At 39.6% G+C, this 19236-nt stretch overlaps 1 protein-coding gene across 2 annotated transcripts in view; it reads left to right on the top strand.

The window, feature by feature from the left end:
• The first annotated feature begins 2596 nt into the window (after positions 1-2596).
• The window catches only part of HCK (HCK proto-oncogene, Src family tyrosine kinase), a 45863-nt gene continuing 29223 nt past the window's right edge, over positions 2597-19236 (top strand). The window contains exons 1-4 of one of the 2 annotated variants that reach the window (XM_044296910.1): positions 2597-2653; positions 5319-5544; positions 15915-15945; positions 16934-17033. In XM_044296910.1, the coding sequence (XP_044152845.1) occupies positions 5431-5544; positions 15915-15945; positions 16934-17033 (245 nt within the window). In that variant the 5' untranslated portion in view covers positions 2597-2653; positions 5319-5430. Of the gene's footprint in view, positions 2654-5224; positions 5545-15914; positions 15946-16933; positions 17034-19236 lie in introns of those variants that run through there. The other variant, XM_044296909.1, reaches the window with a different exon arrangement.

The raw sequence follows: 19236 nt of genomic DNA, 5'->3' as shown, positions 1-19236 counted from the left end.
GTTTTTCATTATACAGCTGGGACTTGTAGTCCTACACATACAACATGCTGCTCAGTCTCCCAGCAGGCAGACATGTCACTCCCTCAGCAGAGCAGGGGGAGGGGAAGAGATAGTTTTTATTGCAAGTAAACAAAGGGCTAGAAGAGAACCAGGGAAATGAGGAAATAGATTTTTTTTTGCCTAAAACTTGCTTAGCTTAGTTATATATCGCTGACCATCAGATTTACAGTGCTATATCTTTTTTTCCCATAACTCGGACAACCCCTTTGCATAGTGGCAGTATTATACTACTTATATTCTTGTATATAGCGGCAGTATTATAGTATATATATCCATGTACTTAGGGAGCAGTATTGAAGTAGTTATCCTTGTCTATAGGGCCATATTTACTGTATTATATTCTTGTACATAGGCAGCAGTATTATACTGTAGATGTTATATTCTTGTACATAGAGGGCATTATTATAGAAGTTATCTTCTTGTATATAGGGGGCAGTATTATACTAGTTATATTCCTGTATATAGGGGGCAGTGTTATAGTAGATATATTAGTGTACATAGAGTACATAGAAGGATAGAAGGCGGTATTATAGTAGTTTTATTTTTATACATAGAGTCAGTATTATGGGAGTTATATTCTTGTACATAGGGGCCACTATTATAGTACTTACACTGAACAAAAATATAAACGCAACACTTTCGGTAAACCATTACTCTCAAATATTTAATAAATATTTTCTGCACATGTCAATCTGGTTGCCAAGTGTATGAGTGCTCGCTCATTACTCTATTACTGCATTTGCCTTTTAAGAGAGGGTGGGGTGATTCCCTCTATATGAGCTTGCAGCACCATACCTTAACTACTTGCTAGTGAGCCACCACAACCTACCACTATTCATTACTCTCAAATATTGTTCACAAATCTGTCTAAATCTGTGTTAGTGAGCACTTCTCCTTTGCCAAGATAATCCATCCCACCTCACAGGTGTGGCATATCAAGGTGCTGATTAGAGAGCATGAATATTGCACAGGTGTGCCGTAGACTGAAATTTGCACAGTTTAAACTTACCGGGGGGGGGGTTCAGAACACATCTCCGTCTCATAGAGTTGATCAGATTGTTGATTGTGGCCTGTGGAATGTTGCTCCACTCCTCTTCAATAGCTGTGCGAAGTAGCAGAATATTGGCAGGAACTGGAACACACTGTCGTATACGCTGATCCAGAGCATCCCAAACATGCTCAACGGTATCTCTGTGCATTCAAAATGCCATCAATAAAATGCACCTGTGTTCGTTGTCCATAACATACGCCTGCCCATACCATAACCCCACCGCCACCATGGGCCACTCGATCCACAACATTGACGTCAGAAAACCGCTCACCCACACAACGCCACACACGCTGTCTGCCATCTGCCCTGAACAGTGAAAACCGGGACTCATCCGTGAACAGAACGCCTCTCCAATCTGCCAGACGCCATAGAATGTGAGCATTTGCCCACTCAAGTCAGTTGCGATGACGAACTGCAGTTAGGTCCAGACCCCGATGAGGATGACGAGCATGCAGATGAGCTTCCCTGAGACGGTTTCTGACAGTTTGTGCAATTCTTTGGTCATGCAAACCAATTGTTGCTGCAGCTGTCCGGGTGGCTGGTCTCAGATGATCATGGAGGTGAACATGCTGGATGTGGAGGTCTTGGGCTGGTGTGGTTACACGTGGTCTGCGGTTGTGAGGCCGAATTCTCTGAAACACCTTTGGAGACGGCTTATGGTAGAGAAATGAACATTCATTGCACGGGCAACAGCTCTGGTAGACATTCCTGCAGTCAGCATGCCAATTGCACGCTCCCTCAAACATTGCGACATCTGTAGCATTGTGCTGTGTGATCAAACTGCACATTTCAAAGTGGGCTTTTATTGTGGGCAGTCTAAGGCACACCGGTGCAATATTCATGCTGTCTAATCAGCACCTTGATATGCCACACCTGTGAGGTGGGATGGATTATCTCGGCAAAGGAGAAGTGCTGACTCAAAGATTTAGACAGATTTGTGAGCAATATTTGAGAGTATTGGGTCTTTTGTGTATGTAGAAAATTTTTCAGATCTTTGAGTTCAGCTCCTGCAAAATGGGAGCAAAACCGAAAGTGTTGCGTTTATATTTTTGTTCAGTATATATTCATGTAGATAGTGAAAGGTATTATAGTAGTTATCCTTGTATAGAGGATTTTTACTGTAGTATAGCACTGTATATTCTTGTATGTAGGTGGCCATGGCAGCATTATAGATGTTATATTCTTGGATATAGAGGGCATTATTATAGAAGTTATATTCTTGTACATAGGAGGCAGTAGTATAGGAACTATTAATCCTCATTCTGTTTGTGAACTAGGAAGCTCACGATGAACAAATCTGCATGGAATTGCAGGAGGACACAAGATGATTTTGAATTATTAGACGACTATATGATATATTTTAAGAGTAAGATGTTGAAGGCGGGTAAGTAGGAGGACCAGCTAACCATGACACTTGTGCAGGGTTCAGTGGTTATGTATTTACAGCTTTATGTTTCCTGCTGATATCTCATCTCTGGTTTCTCTTTTCCTCATCTAGTGTTGTGTACTGGCTTAGATGTTACACCACCTCTAAGTTCTAAGGTAAGTCTCAGGTCCCATGCCGTCTTGCTTGCCTCATACTGACTAGTCAGGTTGTGGGCACTGTGGAAGTGAGCTAGTGGAGCAGTGCGTTAGGTGCAGGTTTACAATCAGAAAATCCGCACAGATTTCCATGAGGATTTCTTTTGTGTTTCCGCACCAAAACACGCATATGTTACTTGCGTTTTTGGTGTGGTTTTGATGTCGTTTTGCCACAGATGTCACCATTGCGTTAAAAAGGGTTAATTCTGCACAAAAGATTAAAAAATCTGTACGGCAGGTCCTTTTCCACACGGATAAAAAAGAGCGACGCGTAATCTGCAACGTGTACAGGTAGCCTTAGATAACCCTTCCTGTGTTTGTCCTGTCCATTACAGTGGGACTTCGAAGTTACCTATACGTAACATGTACAATGTCTATGAGTGTTCAAGCATGTTGGAATGAATTAATGGGGTGAATGGCTACAGCAGTTATGGTGTTTATGACCAGCTATGGAGTCTGTAAGCGCAGCTCTATAGGATACTATAGACTCTATAGTCCGCAAATGTGGAACTTTAGTTTGTGTACAATGATTCTTTTTGGCTGCTGTTTACATATTCTTTTCAGTGCGTTTTTACTCTGTGTATTATGTAGAAAAAAACAACTTCAGCAAGCAATGGTGTTATCTTTATTATAATTTTATGTCCATATCTATGATATTTTAACTCATTAACCCATAAATGCCCACTGCTCAACTAAGTAAAAAAAGCAATATATAATAACATGCATTAGGTATTTATATGTTCATGGGGTGTTCCCAAAATAACAGCTGGGAATGTGTGTAAATGAAAGAAAATAGTCACTCCCTTTTTAAAAGTAGTTCCTATCCCTGCTGTTCATGTGCCGCTCGAAGACTTGTCACTACTGAGGCCAGTGAATGGCTGCAGCGGTGCACATGACCATGTACGGGGGCGTCATACTTCCGATCCGGCAGGGACTGGAAGCAGCAAGAATTAGGGCCCTTGGTGATGGAATAGTACGGGTTTCAAGAGGTGAGTGATTTCTTCTCTTTATTTTACATGATGCCTGACGGTAATTAATTTTGGTTTGGGGGCTGGACAATCCCTTTAAAGCCTGATTCACACGTCCGTGTCCGTGCTGAAATCCGTGAGCAGGTGGTCAGTGATGCATCCGTGAAGCTGTCCGTGAAGGATCCATGTTGGGTCCGTGTCTCCATTTTTTGCTGTCCGTGTTGCATCCGTGTTTTTCACAGACCCATAGACTATAATGGACGTGATGGACAAAATAGAGCATGCATCCGTGGTAAAAGAAAACTAGCCCACGGACCGTGCTAAGACACTGATGTCTGAATACACACATTAAAATGAATAGGGACATGTGCTGTCCGTGGAACACTGACGTGTGAATGAGGCTTAAGAAGTTAAACAGGCCATCAGACCCCTGATAATTGATACACAACCACTGCGCTTCAGGACCCTGGGGAACTTGGGCGATCATCCCTATGGTAGCTACACTTGCTGCCATTGCTGTTCATGTTGTCCAGTAAGGTTTGTCCATTGGTTTTCAGGATCCCAGGTAAACTGAATACCATTGCCTATGGTAGCAGGATGGAAACTGCCGTGTGCAGCGGTATTTGTCCGGCCACTTCTCGGCATATTTTCTGGGTTGCAGCTGGATCTCCGCCGGCCCCTATTATAATGAATGGGCCGAACAGGATACTGGCAGCGCGCGGCAAGGACGATACGACATGCTGTTCCCCGTCAGAACAGCCTGCCGGATCTGTTTCACACAAGTGTGAAACCTGCCTTACATAAGCATTAATGTTATTTTCCATCCACTGTTTTTGCTTTGACCACCTTCTGAGATAGAACTATTCCACACCTTCACAGCTCTTATGGTCAAGGAACTGGCAGCCACTGCTGTTCAGGACAGCAGGCCAACTAGGTGGCATTCTCTTTGGTAGCTATAATGACACCCATTACTTGTAAACACTCCCTGTGGTAGCTCTAGTGGCAGCCATTGCTGTTTAGGACCCCATGTAAGCTGGGTAGCACTCCCTATGGTAGCTCTATTGGCAGTGTTGGACTGGGGCTCTTTGGGCCACCCAGAAGAAATAATTCTCAGGGCCCAATCCATATCTCATCAGTAAAGTCTAATAGGTTTTGTATCAAAAACATAGACCCTTGTGTCAAATGTTTAGTTCCGAAGACAGCTCCAAATAGGATTTTTCTCTTGGACCTTTGGGGTCCACTATGGCACCAGAGACTGGGCCCACCGGAGGATCCTCCTTGTGGTAGATCTGTTGGTAGCCATTGGTGTTCAGGACTCCAAGTGCGCTGTGTGACAGTAGCTGTCAGAGCTATAACGGTGCTGTCAACTTTTCCAGGTTCAGAAACATACTTGATTAATGGTTACATTAAAGTTTTGACATTAGGAGATAAAGCAAGGATTTGTATTCATTTTGGGGAAGTGGCCCTTTAAGTGATGTATCTTGTGCTGTCTGGAGTTGTCCCTCACCCCCCAGTTCCGCATTTATAGAAGGAAGCTAATTTCATGTAAATGTAGCTCTTGAAAAGAGAAGTTACATACACTCGAGCATTCAGCCATTCCAACAAGGTGTCACTTTTGACCTGTGCTGTTGACTCCTGCCACATCCTATTCCTTCTAGGGAAACATGAAGTTGAACCATTAGTGGCTTGGCGAATAGTCGTCTTTGGCGCTGCAGCCATCTCCTCTTCCCTGCACTCACTTTATCTTGGACCATCAACGGTGCTATCAGCATGGGCTGCATAAAGTCCAAATCATCTGCAAGTGTGCCAGTCAAAACATGGGAAGTCATACCCAAGACAGAACCTGGACATTATGTCAAAGATCCCACATCTCCCAATGGAGCAGTGAGTACATAATATTACACTATAACTAGATATTTACTGTATTATTATACTATATACACTATAACTAGATATTTACTGTATTATACTGTATACACTATACCTCGAGATAAACTATTATACTGTATACACTATACCTAGTTATATACTGTATTATTACACTGTATACACTAAATCTACATATATACTGTATTATTACACTGTATACACTATACCTAGTTATATACTGTATACACTATACCTCGAGATACTATTATACTGTATACAGTAAATCTACATATATACTGTATTACACTGTATACGCTATACCTAGTTATATACTGTATTATTACACTGTATACGATATACCTAGTTATATACTGTATTATTACACTGTATACACTAAATCTACATATATACTGTATTATTACACTGTGTACACTAAATCTACATATATACTGTATTATTACACTGTATACACTATACCTAGTTATATACTGTATACACTATACCTCGAGATACTATTATACTGTATACAGTAAATCTACATATATACTGTATTATTACACTGTATACGCTATACCTAGTTATATACTGTATTATTACACTGTATACGCTATACCTAGTTATATACTGTATTATTACACTGTATACACTATACCAAGTTATATACTGTATTATTACACTGAATACACTATATCTAGCTATATACTGTATTATTACATTGTATACACTATACCTAGTTATATACGGTATTATTACACTGTATACACTATACCTAGATATATACTGTATTATTACACTGTATACACTATAACTAGATATATACCATACTATTACACTGTATACACTATACCTAGTTATATACTGTATTATTACACTGTATACACTATACCAAGTTATATACTGTATTATTACACTGTATACACTATATCTAGATATATACTGCATTATTACACTGTATACACTATACCTAGATGTATACTGTATTATTTCACTGTATACACTATACCTAGTTATACATTATTATATACCTAGTTATACATTATAACTAGATATATGCTGTATTATTACACTGTATATTCTACAACTAGATATATACTGTATTACACTGTATATGCTAGAACTATATATACTGTATTACTACACTGTATACACTATACCTAGTTATATACTGTATTATTACACTCTATACACTATACCTAGATATATACTGTATTATTACACTGTATGCATTACATCTAGATATAGACCTTAGATTAAACTGTATACTCTAACTAGTTACGGTATATACTGTATCATTACAGTGTATACACTATACTTATGTACTGTATTATTACTCTATTTACACTATATCTAGATATATTCTGTATTATTACACTGTATACACTATACCTAGATATATACTGTATTATTACACTGTATAAGCTATACCTAGTTATATTATTACGCTATATAGGCGATAACTAGATATATGATGTATTATTACAATGTATATTCTACAACTAGATATATACTGTATTACACTGAATATGCTAGAACTATATATACTGTATTAATACACTGTATACACTATACTTAGTTATATACTGTATTACATTGTATAAGCTATGACTAGATATTTATTATTACACTGTATACATGAAGTATAGTATAACTAGATATAGAATATATAATTCCACTGTATTCTTGGTGTATGGTATAAATAGATATACGGTAAATATATAATTACACTCTATATTTGGTGTATTATATGACTAGATATATAATGAATGATTAGACTATATTCTTAGCTTACGGTATAGCTAAATAGCATATTACACTGTATAAACTGTAACTAGAGATGTGCTACATTATTACGTTGTAAATGCAATAACTATTACAGTGTATGGTATAACTAGATATGAAGCATTATTATACGGTATATACTAGAACTAGATTTATCGTATATCACACTGTATATACTATAACTAGATATATTATTAAAATGTAAATGCCCTAAGTAAATATTTAATATATTTGTATACTGTATGCATGGAGTTGGCTACAACTAGCTATTTAATATATCATTACACTGTATACATGTGCACTATAACTAGTTATTTAGAGTATTATTATACTGTGTACACAATAGGTAGATATACAGTAAATTATTACACTAAATACAATGTTCTTATACTATATACATTATATGTAAATCTCTACTATATTATTACACAGTAAACACTATAACTAGATATTTAGTGTATTACACTGTATGCACAGTAACTAGATATACAGTATTAGGGTTAAGTGATTAATGAAATTAAAGGGGTTTATTCCATGACAACCTATCCCCTGTCAGTGGGATAGGGCATAAGTGTCTGACTGGCAGCTGGGACCCTCGCCATTCATTAGAACGGGGGCCCCTGTGTTTTGACTGAATAGAGCGGCGGACTCGGATTGAACTCTGTGGGACTGCCAGAGATAACCAAGCACTGCAATTGCAGCCTAAGGGCTCATGCACACAGACGTATTTTCTTTCCGTGTCCGTTAATTATTTTTTGGGCGGACCGTATACGGAACCATTCATTTCAATGGGTCCGCAAAAAAAATGAAAGTTACTCCGTGTGCATTCCGTATGTCCGTATTTTCGTTCCGCAAAAAAAACAGAACATGTCCTATTATTGTCCGCATTATGGACAAGGATAATACTGTTCTATTAGGGGCCAGCTGTTTCGTTCCGCAAAATACGAAATGCACACGGACGTCATCTGTATTTTTTGCGGACCGCAAAATACATACGGTCGTGTATGAGGCCTTACAGTGATAGACTATAATGCACTTATATACAAGGCATCCCAGTGCATTCTAAAAGTGATCGCATTCTGATGTTCCATTATAGGACTACATTTTTTTATAATTTAAGGTTAATAAAGTTTATATAAAAACACACATGCACACATATGATACTGACTAGAGATGAGCGAATTTCATATTTTGAAATTCGTTCACGCTTCGTTGGGTGGTAAAAGCAGAATTGCGTTATGGATTCCGTTACCACGGACCATAAAGAAATTCTATAACAGAATGCATATCGGAAAGGCATTCCGTTATTCATTCCATCATAATAGAAGTCTATGGGCTGCAAAACGAATCTGTCCCGTTTCCTTTTTGCAGGGGAGTCTTCTCCTGCATAATGGAAACGGGACGGATCCGTTATGCAGTCTATAGACTTATTGTATAACGGAATGCCTTTAGAGGCATTCCATTATGCATTCCATCATAGAATTGTGTTATGGTCCATGGTAATATAACATAAAATTCGCTCATCTCTAATACTGACGCATTTGTCACAAACCATTTAATGAAAATAAGTTATTTAACCCACCCGGTGAACGACATATTCCCATCTCAAAAAAATAAACAATTTAATAAGTTCCATGTACCCCACAATGGTATCAATAAAAAAATTATTAAAATTTAGTTAATTATGTATCTACCCCAAAATGTTATCATTAAAAATACAACTTGTCCTGCAAATAAACAAGCCTGACTACATTAAAAAAAAAAAAAAAAAAAAAAGTTATGGCTGTCTGAATGCGACAACGCAATATAAAAATCCTATGGCCTTAGCACCTAAATAGTCCTTTAGGAGATAACTAATTGATTGGTGGGAGTCCGACCACTGGGACCCCATAGGGCTCCCAGAGAAAAGTGAATGAGAAAAAAACAGAAAATTGAGATTAAAATTGATAATCATCTTCAAATTAGAAAAAAAAATAGATTTTAATTTTATGCAATATCCTCCAGCCATAATATTTACAGTGTATTATTACTTTGTATCTGCTATAACTAGATGTAGAGTGTATTTCACTGCAAATGATACATAGTATATCATTACACTATAAGGCCTCTTGCACATAAATGTTTTTTTTCCCAGTTTCCGTTCCGTTTTTGCGGATTCTGTTTGCGGTCCGTATGCGGAACCATTCATTTCAATGGTTCAGCAAAAAAAAGGAATGTACACTGTATGAATTCCGTTTCCGTATTTACATTTAAAGATAGAACATGTCCTATTATTGCCCGCAAATCATGTTCCATGGCTCCATTCAAGTCAATGGGTCCACAAAAAAAACCGGAATGCATACGGAATGCATTTGTATGTCTTCCGTATCCGTTCCGTTTTTGCGGAACCATCGATTTAAATTTTTTTTGCCCAGCCAAATCTTTTCTATGTAATTACTGTATATGCCATACAGAACCATCTATATGTTATGCTCAGCCCAATTTTTTAATGTACTTACTGTTTAAACATCATTGTATGCTTCCATTTCCGTTTGCGATCCGCAAAAAACGGATCAAAAACGGAAACCAAACGGAACGATAGCGGAACGGAAACACTACTGAAACAAAAAAAACGGACTGCAAAATCATACGGTTGTGTGCAAAAGGCCTAAATGTGATTTCTAGATATATAGTATATCACTATAAACACTGTATGTATATACTGTATTATTACACTGTAACTGCTATAACTAGATGTATAATATATTATTATACTATATACAATAGATTTATATTGTAGCACAATTATTACATTGTAGACACTATGGTGAAAATGTATTCATATGCTGGAGTAAGACTTTTTTATGAGGCACAGACACAATAACTTCGGTGCATCTTCTGACTGTGAGCTGGCATACATTAGTGCTATAACTTACTTAAAGGGGTTGTCTCCCTTCAGCAAATGGCGTTTATCATGTAGACAAATTGAATACAAGGCACTTACTAATGTATTGTTATTATCATCCGAAGTCGATTCACATAAAACTTAGTTCTAATACTGCAGAAGCTCAGTACAGTATTAGAATGTATTGGCTCCGATGAGCCGAAGTTATTGCTTTGCGAAGTCTCGTGAGATTTTGCGCAATAACTTCATAAATTAATTTGTACTGTAAAAACTCGGGTTCGGTTCCAAGTGGTACCTTGGAACCGAAGCAGAGTTCGGGAAATGTTTTTTTTTACAGTACAAATTAATTTATGAAGTTATTATGCGAAGTCTCGCGAGACTTCGTGAAGTAATAACTTCGGCTTATCGGAGCCAATACATTCTAATACTGTACGGAGCTTCTGCTCCGTACAGTATTAGAACAAAGTTTTATGCAAATTGACTTCGGACGTTTCATCTGAAGTTGATTCGCTCATCCCCAGTAACGACCTTCCAGCAATTCAGTAGCGGTGGCCGTTCTTGCACACTATAGAAGAAAGTGCTGGACTATGCGCACTCCCGTGGTCTCCTATAGTGTGCGATCATGGCCACTGCTGCTGGATTGCAGGGTGGTCATAACCATGGAAACAAGCAGTGTATAATGTGATGGAAAAATGAATCCAGCCAGCAAAGGAGGCAATATGGACAATCACAATACATTAGTAAGAGCCTTGTAGTCACTTCCTCTACATTAAAAATGTCTGAAGTTAGACAACCCCTTTAAGTTTCTTGGGTCCATTATATTAAATCTGTTGGGCCACAGGAGACCTTCTCCTTCTGTTAAGCCCCACTCACGTTGTTCAACATTATCAAAAATGACATAAAAATAAAAGACACAAATTGCACAGAACTATAGTCTGTGCCAAAAGTTGTGACTTTTTTTTCTACCCAAACACTGGGGGGAAACATTGCATAATAAATGTGCCCTATAATTGTATAACTTGTTATATATTATACTATTATGGTGTAAACACTATAACATAATATATTATCACATTGTAAAAACTATGAAGGTCATTTATTATACTGAAATACGCCTATATTAGACGTATTTCAGGCGCAGATTGCAGATTCCCTGCTCACGTCAGGTCTAACAAAGTGGACATGGTATGGGCTGGGATGGGCTGGTGGGCCCGTCTCATTTACCATTTTCTACGCCTGTTTTAGGCGTAGAAGAAAGTCTAAATGTAAGACAGCTCGGACGCTGGCTTACGTTTAGAACTGGCGGAGGATCCGCCAAAGTTATGAAGAGGCTTAGGGGTTTATTAAGACCGGGGTCTAAAATGCCGGTCTTAATAAATGTGCTCCTATATCTAGAGCTATAAAATGTTTTTACACACTATACTTGGAGCATGGTATAACTAGATATGTAGTATGTGTCTATATATTAGAGACATGCTATATGCTAGTACGTTAGTGCAATTATACTATAAAAAAATATTGGGGAAGATTTATCAAATTAGTGTAAAGTAGAACTGGCTTAGTCGCCCATAGCAACCAATCAGATTTCTCCTTTCATTATCACAGCTCCTTTGGAAATTGAGAGGTGGAATCTGATTGGTTGCTATGGGTAACTGAACCAGTTCTACTTTACACCAGTTTGATAAATCTCCCCCATAGTATATTATTACGCTGTATACATTGCATACACTATATTAAAAACATATTGTTACACGGTATATACTGTAACTATGTATATGGAACTATCCATCTCATCCCTAGCTGTTCCTATTCTGTCACCTGGATTTTGGGTATAGAGGTGAGGACATGGGTTGCTAGATGGCCGCTAGCACATCCGCAATACCCAGTCCCCATAGCTCTGTGTGCTTTTATTGTGTAAAAAAAATCGATTTGATACATATGCAAGTTAACCTGAGATGAGTCCTGTCCCTGACTCATCTCACATAAAGGACTCATCTCAGGTTTATTTGCATATGGATCAAATCGTTTTTTTTACACATTAAAAGCACACAGAGCTACGGGGACTGGGTATTGCGGATGTGCTAGCGGCCATCTATACACAAAATCCAGGTGACAGGTTCCCTCTAATAGTTATTATAATAGGACAATATACACACTATAAGGAGCGCCCAGTCATTTGGTACCAGTTTCTTTTCATCCATCATCTCCTAGTAGTTGTTTGTTACTCAGTATTCAGGTTTACTTGAGATGTAAGGATCTTAGACCCTGGAGCAGTAGCTAAAATCTGGTCAAATGCTCATGAGTGATGTCACGGACCAGCACAATTTATGATCATCACACTATATATATTTACCCTGCACAATTGAAATTATTATTTCATGCTGTACCCAAGTTATAGCTCCACTGATTTTATCATAGGGCAAGGGTTCTCTGGATACTTCATGGCTATGCGTTGGGATAGGTTTATTCATTTTAACACCACTGACTAGGATGTAAAAATTTGACACCAACAGAGGTTTGCATTCTGCCTCATCCATTTTGCATGTCTTCAATGACATGCTTTGTGTGACATATTGTCTCGGTCCATCATTGTGTCAGGTTAGTGTTTTATCAAGCGTACAGAACAGCTGCTTAATGCCCCAGCGTTCAACAGAAGTTTCTCAGAAGAGGTGTGGGACTAAGAAACCACAAATGCAACTCTCCAACTTCCCCTTATTTAAAACTTGAGATAATGGGGCTTCAATTCATGTATCATCTGTATTTGAACAATTTGCAGAAGCCTCAATCCGCAAGCTGCACAAAAGATCCACCATACACAATCATTGTATCTGGATTAGTTGTTCTCTAGTCCCTAGTCTGTGGTTTAATGCCTAATTTACTGCTGTCCAATTGTTTACTGCCTCTCCATCTATACCCTGTAGTCCCTGGAGTTGTCCCAGTATTGGTGTCCAGTGGTTTAGTCCCCAGTCCTGTTGCCTAGTGGTGTAGTATACCAGTATTGGTGTCCAGTGCTTTAGTGGCCAGTGGTGTCATGTCCAAATATTTGAGTCCAGTGGTATAGTTTCCCAGTATTGATGTCTAGTTAATTTCCTAGTTGTGGTGTCCAGTGGTGTAGTGTCCTAGTACTGGTGTCCAATAGTTTAGTGACTAGTGGTATCACGTCCAAGTATTTGTGTCCAGTGGTATAGTGTTCCAGTATTGATGTCATGGTTTAGAGTCCAGTAGTGTAATGTCCCAGTATTAGTGTCCAGTGGTTTAGTCCCAGTATGGTTTAGTTCCTCTAGTAGTGGTTTCGTTCCCTAGTCCTGGTGTCCAGTGGTGTAGTGTCCACTGGTGTATTATCCCAGTATTAGTAACAAGTGATATCATGTCCAAGTATTTGTGTCCAGTGGTGTAATGTCCCAGTATTGGTGTCTAGTGGTTTAGTTTCCAGTCCTGGTGCCCCATGGTGTATCGTCCACTGGTGTAGTTCCCCAGTATTAGTGTACATTGGTTTAATGTCCCAGTATTGGTGTCCAGTGGTTTAGTGTCTATTGATGTAGTGTCTCAGTATTGGTGTCTAGTGGTGTAGTGCCCCAGTATTAGTGTCCAGTGGTTTAACGCCCAGTGGTGTAGTATCCCAGTAATAGTGTCTAGTGGTTTAGTGCCCCAGTCCTGGTATTCAGCAGTGGCATGTCCCAGTTTTGGTGTTGTGGTTTAGTGTTTAGTGGTGTCCAAGTATTGGTGTCCAAGGTTTAGTGTCCAGTGGTTAAGTGTTCCAGTATTGGTGACCCGTGGTTTAGTGCCTAGTTGTGCAGTGTCCACTATTGGTGAACAATGGTTTAGTGTCCAGTGGTGCAGTGTTCCATTATTGGTGACCACTGGCTTAGTGAATAGTACTTATGAAACCAGCTGACCTGTTGGATGTGCTCTTGGCAGCTGAAGACATCTGTGTTGGTCCCACATTTGTATGTGCCCGCATTGCTGAGAAAAATTATGTTTTAATATATGCAAATGAGCCTCTAGGAGCAACAGGGGCGTTGCCGTTACACTTTGAGGCTCAGCTTTCTCTGCAACTGACGCGCCCTCTGCACTTTGATTGACAGGGCCAGGTGTGATGAAGTTTAGTGCTAGCTCATATGAACATAGGATCAACACAGATGCCTTTAGCTGCCAAGCTCATGTGCAACAGGTCAGCCAGTTCAGGGGCGGACTGGGAAGTGGCCCTGGAAAAAATAAATAAAAATGGCTCCATGTTTTAGGTGAGTCCAGATTGACAGAAGCTGGGACAACACAAGTAGGCAGGGCCAACAGAAGTACTTGAGGCCAACAATACTGTAGTGCAGCCCAAAATATCGCCCAGCAGAACCAAATACCACAGTTTAGCACAAAATACTGCTGCTCACGTATTCAACTGTATCTCTGTCCTGAGGACGGCGATGCAGTTGAATTCAGGAGGACACCTGCACCCGCCGCCAGGTGAATAAGTACCTGATGCTCCTAGCATTAATTAATACTGAGAGCATCAGACTGATATGAACTGGACTGAGGGGGGATGTGTGGCGCACCAGGAAATTTCTCTGTAGGGTCTATGGCAAGTCCGCTTCATACATACAAATCTGCTGACAGATTCCTTTTAAATGTCAGGTCCTGAAAATGAAACTCCCAATAGCAAAAGGAGTAACTATCATCTGGCTTGTAGACGAAATACCTGAAATGTATTCATCAAGGGTCACAATTGAACTTTCACATACAAAAGCCCATACAAAGCAGAAAACTAAGAATGGACACAATTCCTCCAAGCCTTTCCTGGTACTGCTGAGTAATGCGGTAGCAGACATTCATTTTAATACTCGATGAATCCCATTTCCTCATTTTCACTGAACGCTCTCCCCCATTTACACAATATTCTTGACTTGCAAAAAGTGCAGATTTTACTTAACGATCTGCAGGGAAAATAAACCAATGTTCTGGAAATTCCCTAAATACAGACATAGTGAAGTGTCTTCTTGACAAGTTTGCACAAAAGATATAGGAAGCTATTGCAATAAACCCGTATTACTTCATTCCACCCGTGAACGGAAGTTCTGACGCTTCCCCAAATTGTCGTGGAAATGCTCTCTACATCTTAAAACGAAGCCCTGAGCAATAATAATGAGTCTTCCAGACAGTCACCTAAAAATTCTGCATAGTGACACTATTAGGGTCCATTCACACGTCCATAACGTGTTTTGCGGATCCACGGATCCGCAAAACACAGACACGGAAAATGCGTTCTGCATTTTGCAGACCGCACATGGCCGGCACTAATAGACTATCCCTATTCTTGTCCGCAATTGCGGACAAGAATAGGACATGTTGTATTTTTTTCGGGAGCAGAATTGCGGACCCAAAAGTGCGGGTCAGCAATTCCATATCCGGGCAGCACATCATGCTGTCCCATAGAAATGAATGGGTCCGCAATTCCGTTCCGAAAAATGCGGAACGAAATTGCGGACGTGTGAATGAACCCTTACCAGCATTGCTACTTCTCACTGGTGTATGTGCAAAGGGAAGTGACAAATGCTATGGGTGTCAGAAAATAGCAATTACAACCGTGGTTGTCAGTCTTATTCCCACTGGACTGGGGGAGGGGAGCTGCTTTATAGTTTTTGGTCTGTGTTATAATTCTGTTTCTAGGATTGTATGTGTCTTGTCCTTTCACGAGACAATGATTCCTTTATATGTATTCATTATTTTACAGAATAAACCGAAAGAGAGCCTGAGCGGAGTAGGTAAGTGACTCCAATAGAAAAAGTAGCACAGAAATGCAGTGGATCTGATGACATGAACCTCAATAACATTACATGATGGGGAATGTAGTGCTGTCTGGTTCTCGGAGACATCGGTTCAGCACGCAGTATCACAAATGATAGACAGGTGACAGTATCACACATAATAGGGTTAGATACAAGGGGCTGAGTAGACAGTATTATACACCATAGACATCTCCGCAGAGGGTGTTGTTCAGAAAATATCTAGAAATGGATCAAACACTAAAGGCTTAGATACACTTCTCAGCATTTGAGTAATTTACCTAAACCAGCTGAGCAAACAGTATCACACAGGTTAGGATTAGATTCAGCAAACAGTATCACACATTGTAGGCTTAGATACAGCAGCTCATTACACAGTATCACACATTATAGACTTATACAAAGGAGTATCACAGATGATAGACTTAGATGCATTGGTTCCAAACACAATATCACCAGTGGCAGACTGGGAACCTGGAAAAAAAAGCCTAAAAGTGGCCCCATGTTGTAGGCGAGTCCAAAGTGACAGAAGGCAGGGCAACACAAGTAGGTGAGGCCAACCCAATAGGCAGGGCTTGCAATACCGTAGGGCAGCATATAATGCTGCCCCAGCAGAACACAATTTCACAGTGCAGCACTATATACTGCCACCCCACCTCAGTATTCAGCTGTATCACCATCCTGAGGACAGCCTTGAATTTAGGAGTGCACCTGCAGCCAGGTGCATAATACCTGATTCTCCTGGCATTAACAGTGGTCGTGAGGAGGGCTCGAGAGGCCCCCTGGGCATCAGCCAACTGGGATGTTTCACTGTAAGGTCTATGGCCAGTCCTCCCGAGAATATCCGACATGATATACACAGCTCAGCCAACAGTATCACACATGATACACTAAGATACAGTAGCGCATGATGGGTTGTGTAGTACTTTGTGGTGCAGGGAATATTCTGATGTTTGTTTGCTCACAGGTGATGATCCCGTCATGCTCGTGGCTTTATATGATTATGAGGCTGTGCACCCAGATGATCTGACATTTCGGAAGGGCGATACTCTACAGCTACTTGAGGAGTGAGTAACAGAGGAAAATTCAGATTACATAGTGCAAAAGCAGTAAATATAAAAACTTAAAGGGAACCTGTCACCAGTTTTTATGGTGTCCTAACTAAGGGCAACATAAATAAGTGACTGATTCTCTTAGCAAAATGCTGGGTCACTTTCTTTAATTGACCCAGTCAATCTGCCAACATCTTATATTGAAAAGCTCCAGCTCCTAATGGTGAGTCCTGAATATTCATGAGCTCCTGACTCTCCCCGCCCACCTGCTGCTGATTGACAGTTATTTTCCATATGAATCAGCAGCAGGTGGGCAGGGGAGTGGCTATAGCTCTGAATAAAAAAAAACACTGGTCTCAATGACATCACGCTGGACTCAAATCAGCTCATTAGCATGCGGCATGCAGCATCTTTGTGTGTATATTATGAGGTAACCATCTGTCACACCAGTAAGTGACTACATCTAAGGTACTTTATAATAGTTAATGATTGTATATAATTAGTTTAGATTATAATCAAATATCCACATGACAGGTTCCCTTTAAGGCTCATGCACACAAACCTATTTTCTTTCCATATCCGTTCCGTTTTTTTGGTGACCGTATGCGGAACCATTTATTTCAATGGGTCTGCAAAAAAACAGAAGTTAGGGCTCATGCACATGACCGTATGTAATTTGGGCTCTCCGAAAAAAAGGATTCGCAAAAAATATGGATGATGTCCGTGTTCATTGCGTATTTAGCAGAACAGAACAGCTGGGCCCTAATAGAATAGTCCTATCCTGGTCCATAATACGGACAATAATAGGTCATGTTCTATTTTTTTAAGAACGGACATACCGAAACGAAAAATGGAACAGACACGGAAAGAAAATACGTTTAAAATATGAAATGCACATGGACGTCATCCGTATTTTTTGCGGATTGTTTTTTGCCAACCAAAAGATACATACGGTTGTGTGCACAAGCTCTTAGGGGGACATTTATCTTCCCCTTGTGCGCAAGAATACTCGCACCAAAGAGTCGCAAAGTTTGGCACACACTGTATTTGCACAAAATGTTTGGGGTTTGAGGCACCGCTCACTACTTTTCAATGTGGCTAGTGGTGAAGGGCCATTGTAGGGAGTTTTTTTCAAATGCATTGCGATCAATGGCAGGAAAATGGTGTAGATTGTAGCGGAGAAGTACACAACTTTATGGCGTAGCTCTCTATGAACTTTTACAGATGTTCCTCAAATATTAAGATGCATTGCTTAATAATTGGGGCACATCTAAGCCAGGCAGAGAATAGCTTAGACGGGTGTGTAAAGCGCCAGTCTTGATAAATGTCCACCTTAGGCTTCCTCAGATAAGTGATCTAAAACTTGTTCATGTTCAGGCTGACCACGTGCTGTCCATTTTGCTGTCCAGTCTGACAGACCCATTCCATTCTAATGGAAGAGCAATTCAGACATATAAATAGGGCCATTAACCGTTATGGGTCCTTGTTCAGTCTATGTGCTGTCCATTCTACACCTGTCTGAATGAGACCTGATAATATGATTATAAGAACCAAATCCCCATCCACTTCAGAAGTAGTGTGATGAGTGTTATGGGCTGGGTTCACACTTTACATACAGTTATGAGAAAAACAACTGTATGGTTTTACAGATCAGGACAAGACATGAAAAACACATCTGGTCCTTAGAAGGTCTTAAAGGCTATGTATGTACACCTTTGGGGGTAATTTTTTTGTATTATTGTACAAAGTGAAAGTGCCAGTCACACAGTTTTGAAAAAACTGTTAACCCTCTATGACAGAATGGCTCAATATTTATTAAAAAAAAAGGCCAATTAAACATTTGATTTTAAGCCAAAAATAAGTAAAATGCAATCATAAATAAAAATTGCCTCCAAAGGTGTACATAGCATTTAAAGGTAGGTAAATACCATCTCAGATTAACAACATCACATGAGAAAATACACTGTGTCATTGTTTATGTAACTAAAAACTAGGCAAAAGGCAGGCGTTTGTGAAAAATGAAGTACAGCATTACTGCTTCCATAGCATTTAAGAGATTAAAGGAAACCTGTCATCAACTTTATACTGAGTTCACTGAGGGCAGCATAACATAGTGACAGAAATGCTGATCTCAGCGGTGTGTCACTCATGAGCTAAAAGTCAGTGGTTGCTGAGAACCAGCATCATAATCATTGTAGCCCAGGCCTTGAAAAGAGTC

Source organism: Bufo gargarizans, chromosome 6 (genome assembly GCF_014858855.1).
Source record: "Bufo gargarizans isolate SCDJY-AF-19 chromosome 6, ASM1485885v1, whole genome shotgun sequence".
Classification (NCBI taxonomy): Eukaryota; Metazoa; Chordata; class Amphibia; order Anura; family Bufonidae; genus Bufo; species Bufo gargarizans.
This window is presented reverse-complemented; position numbering and strand designations above follow the sequence as displayed.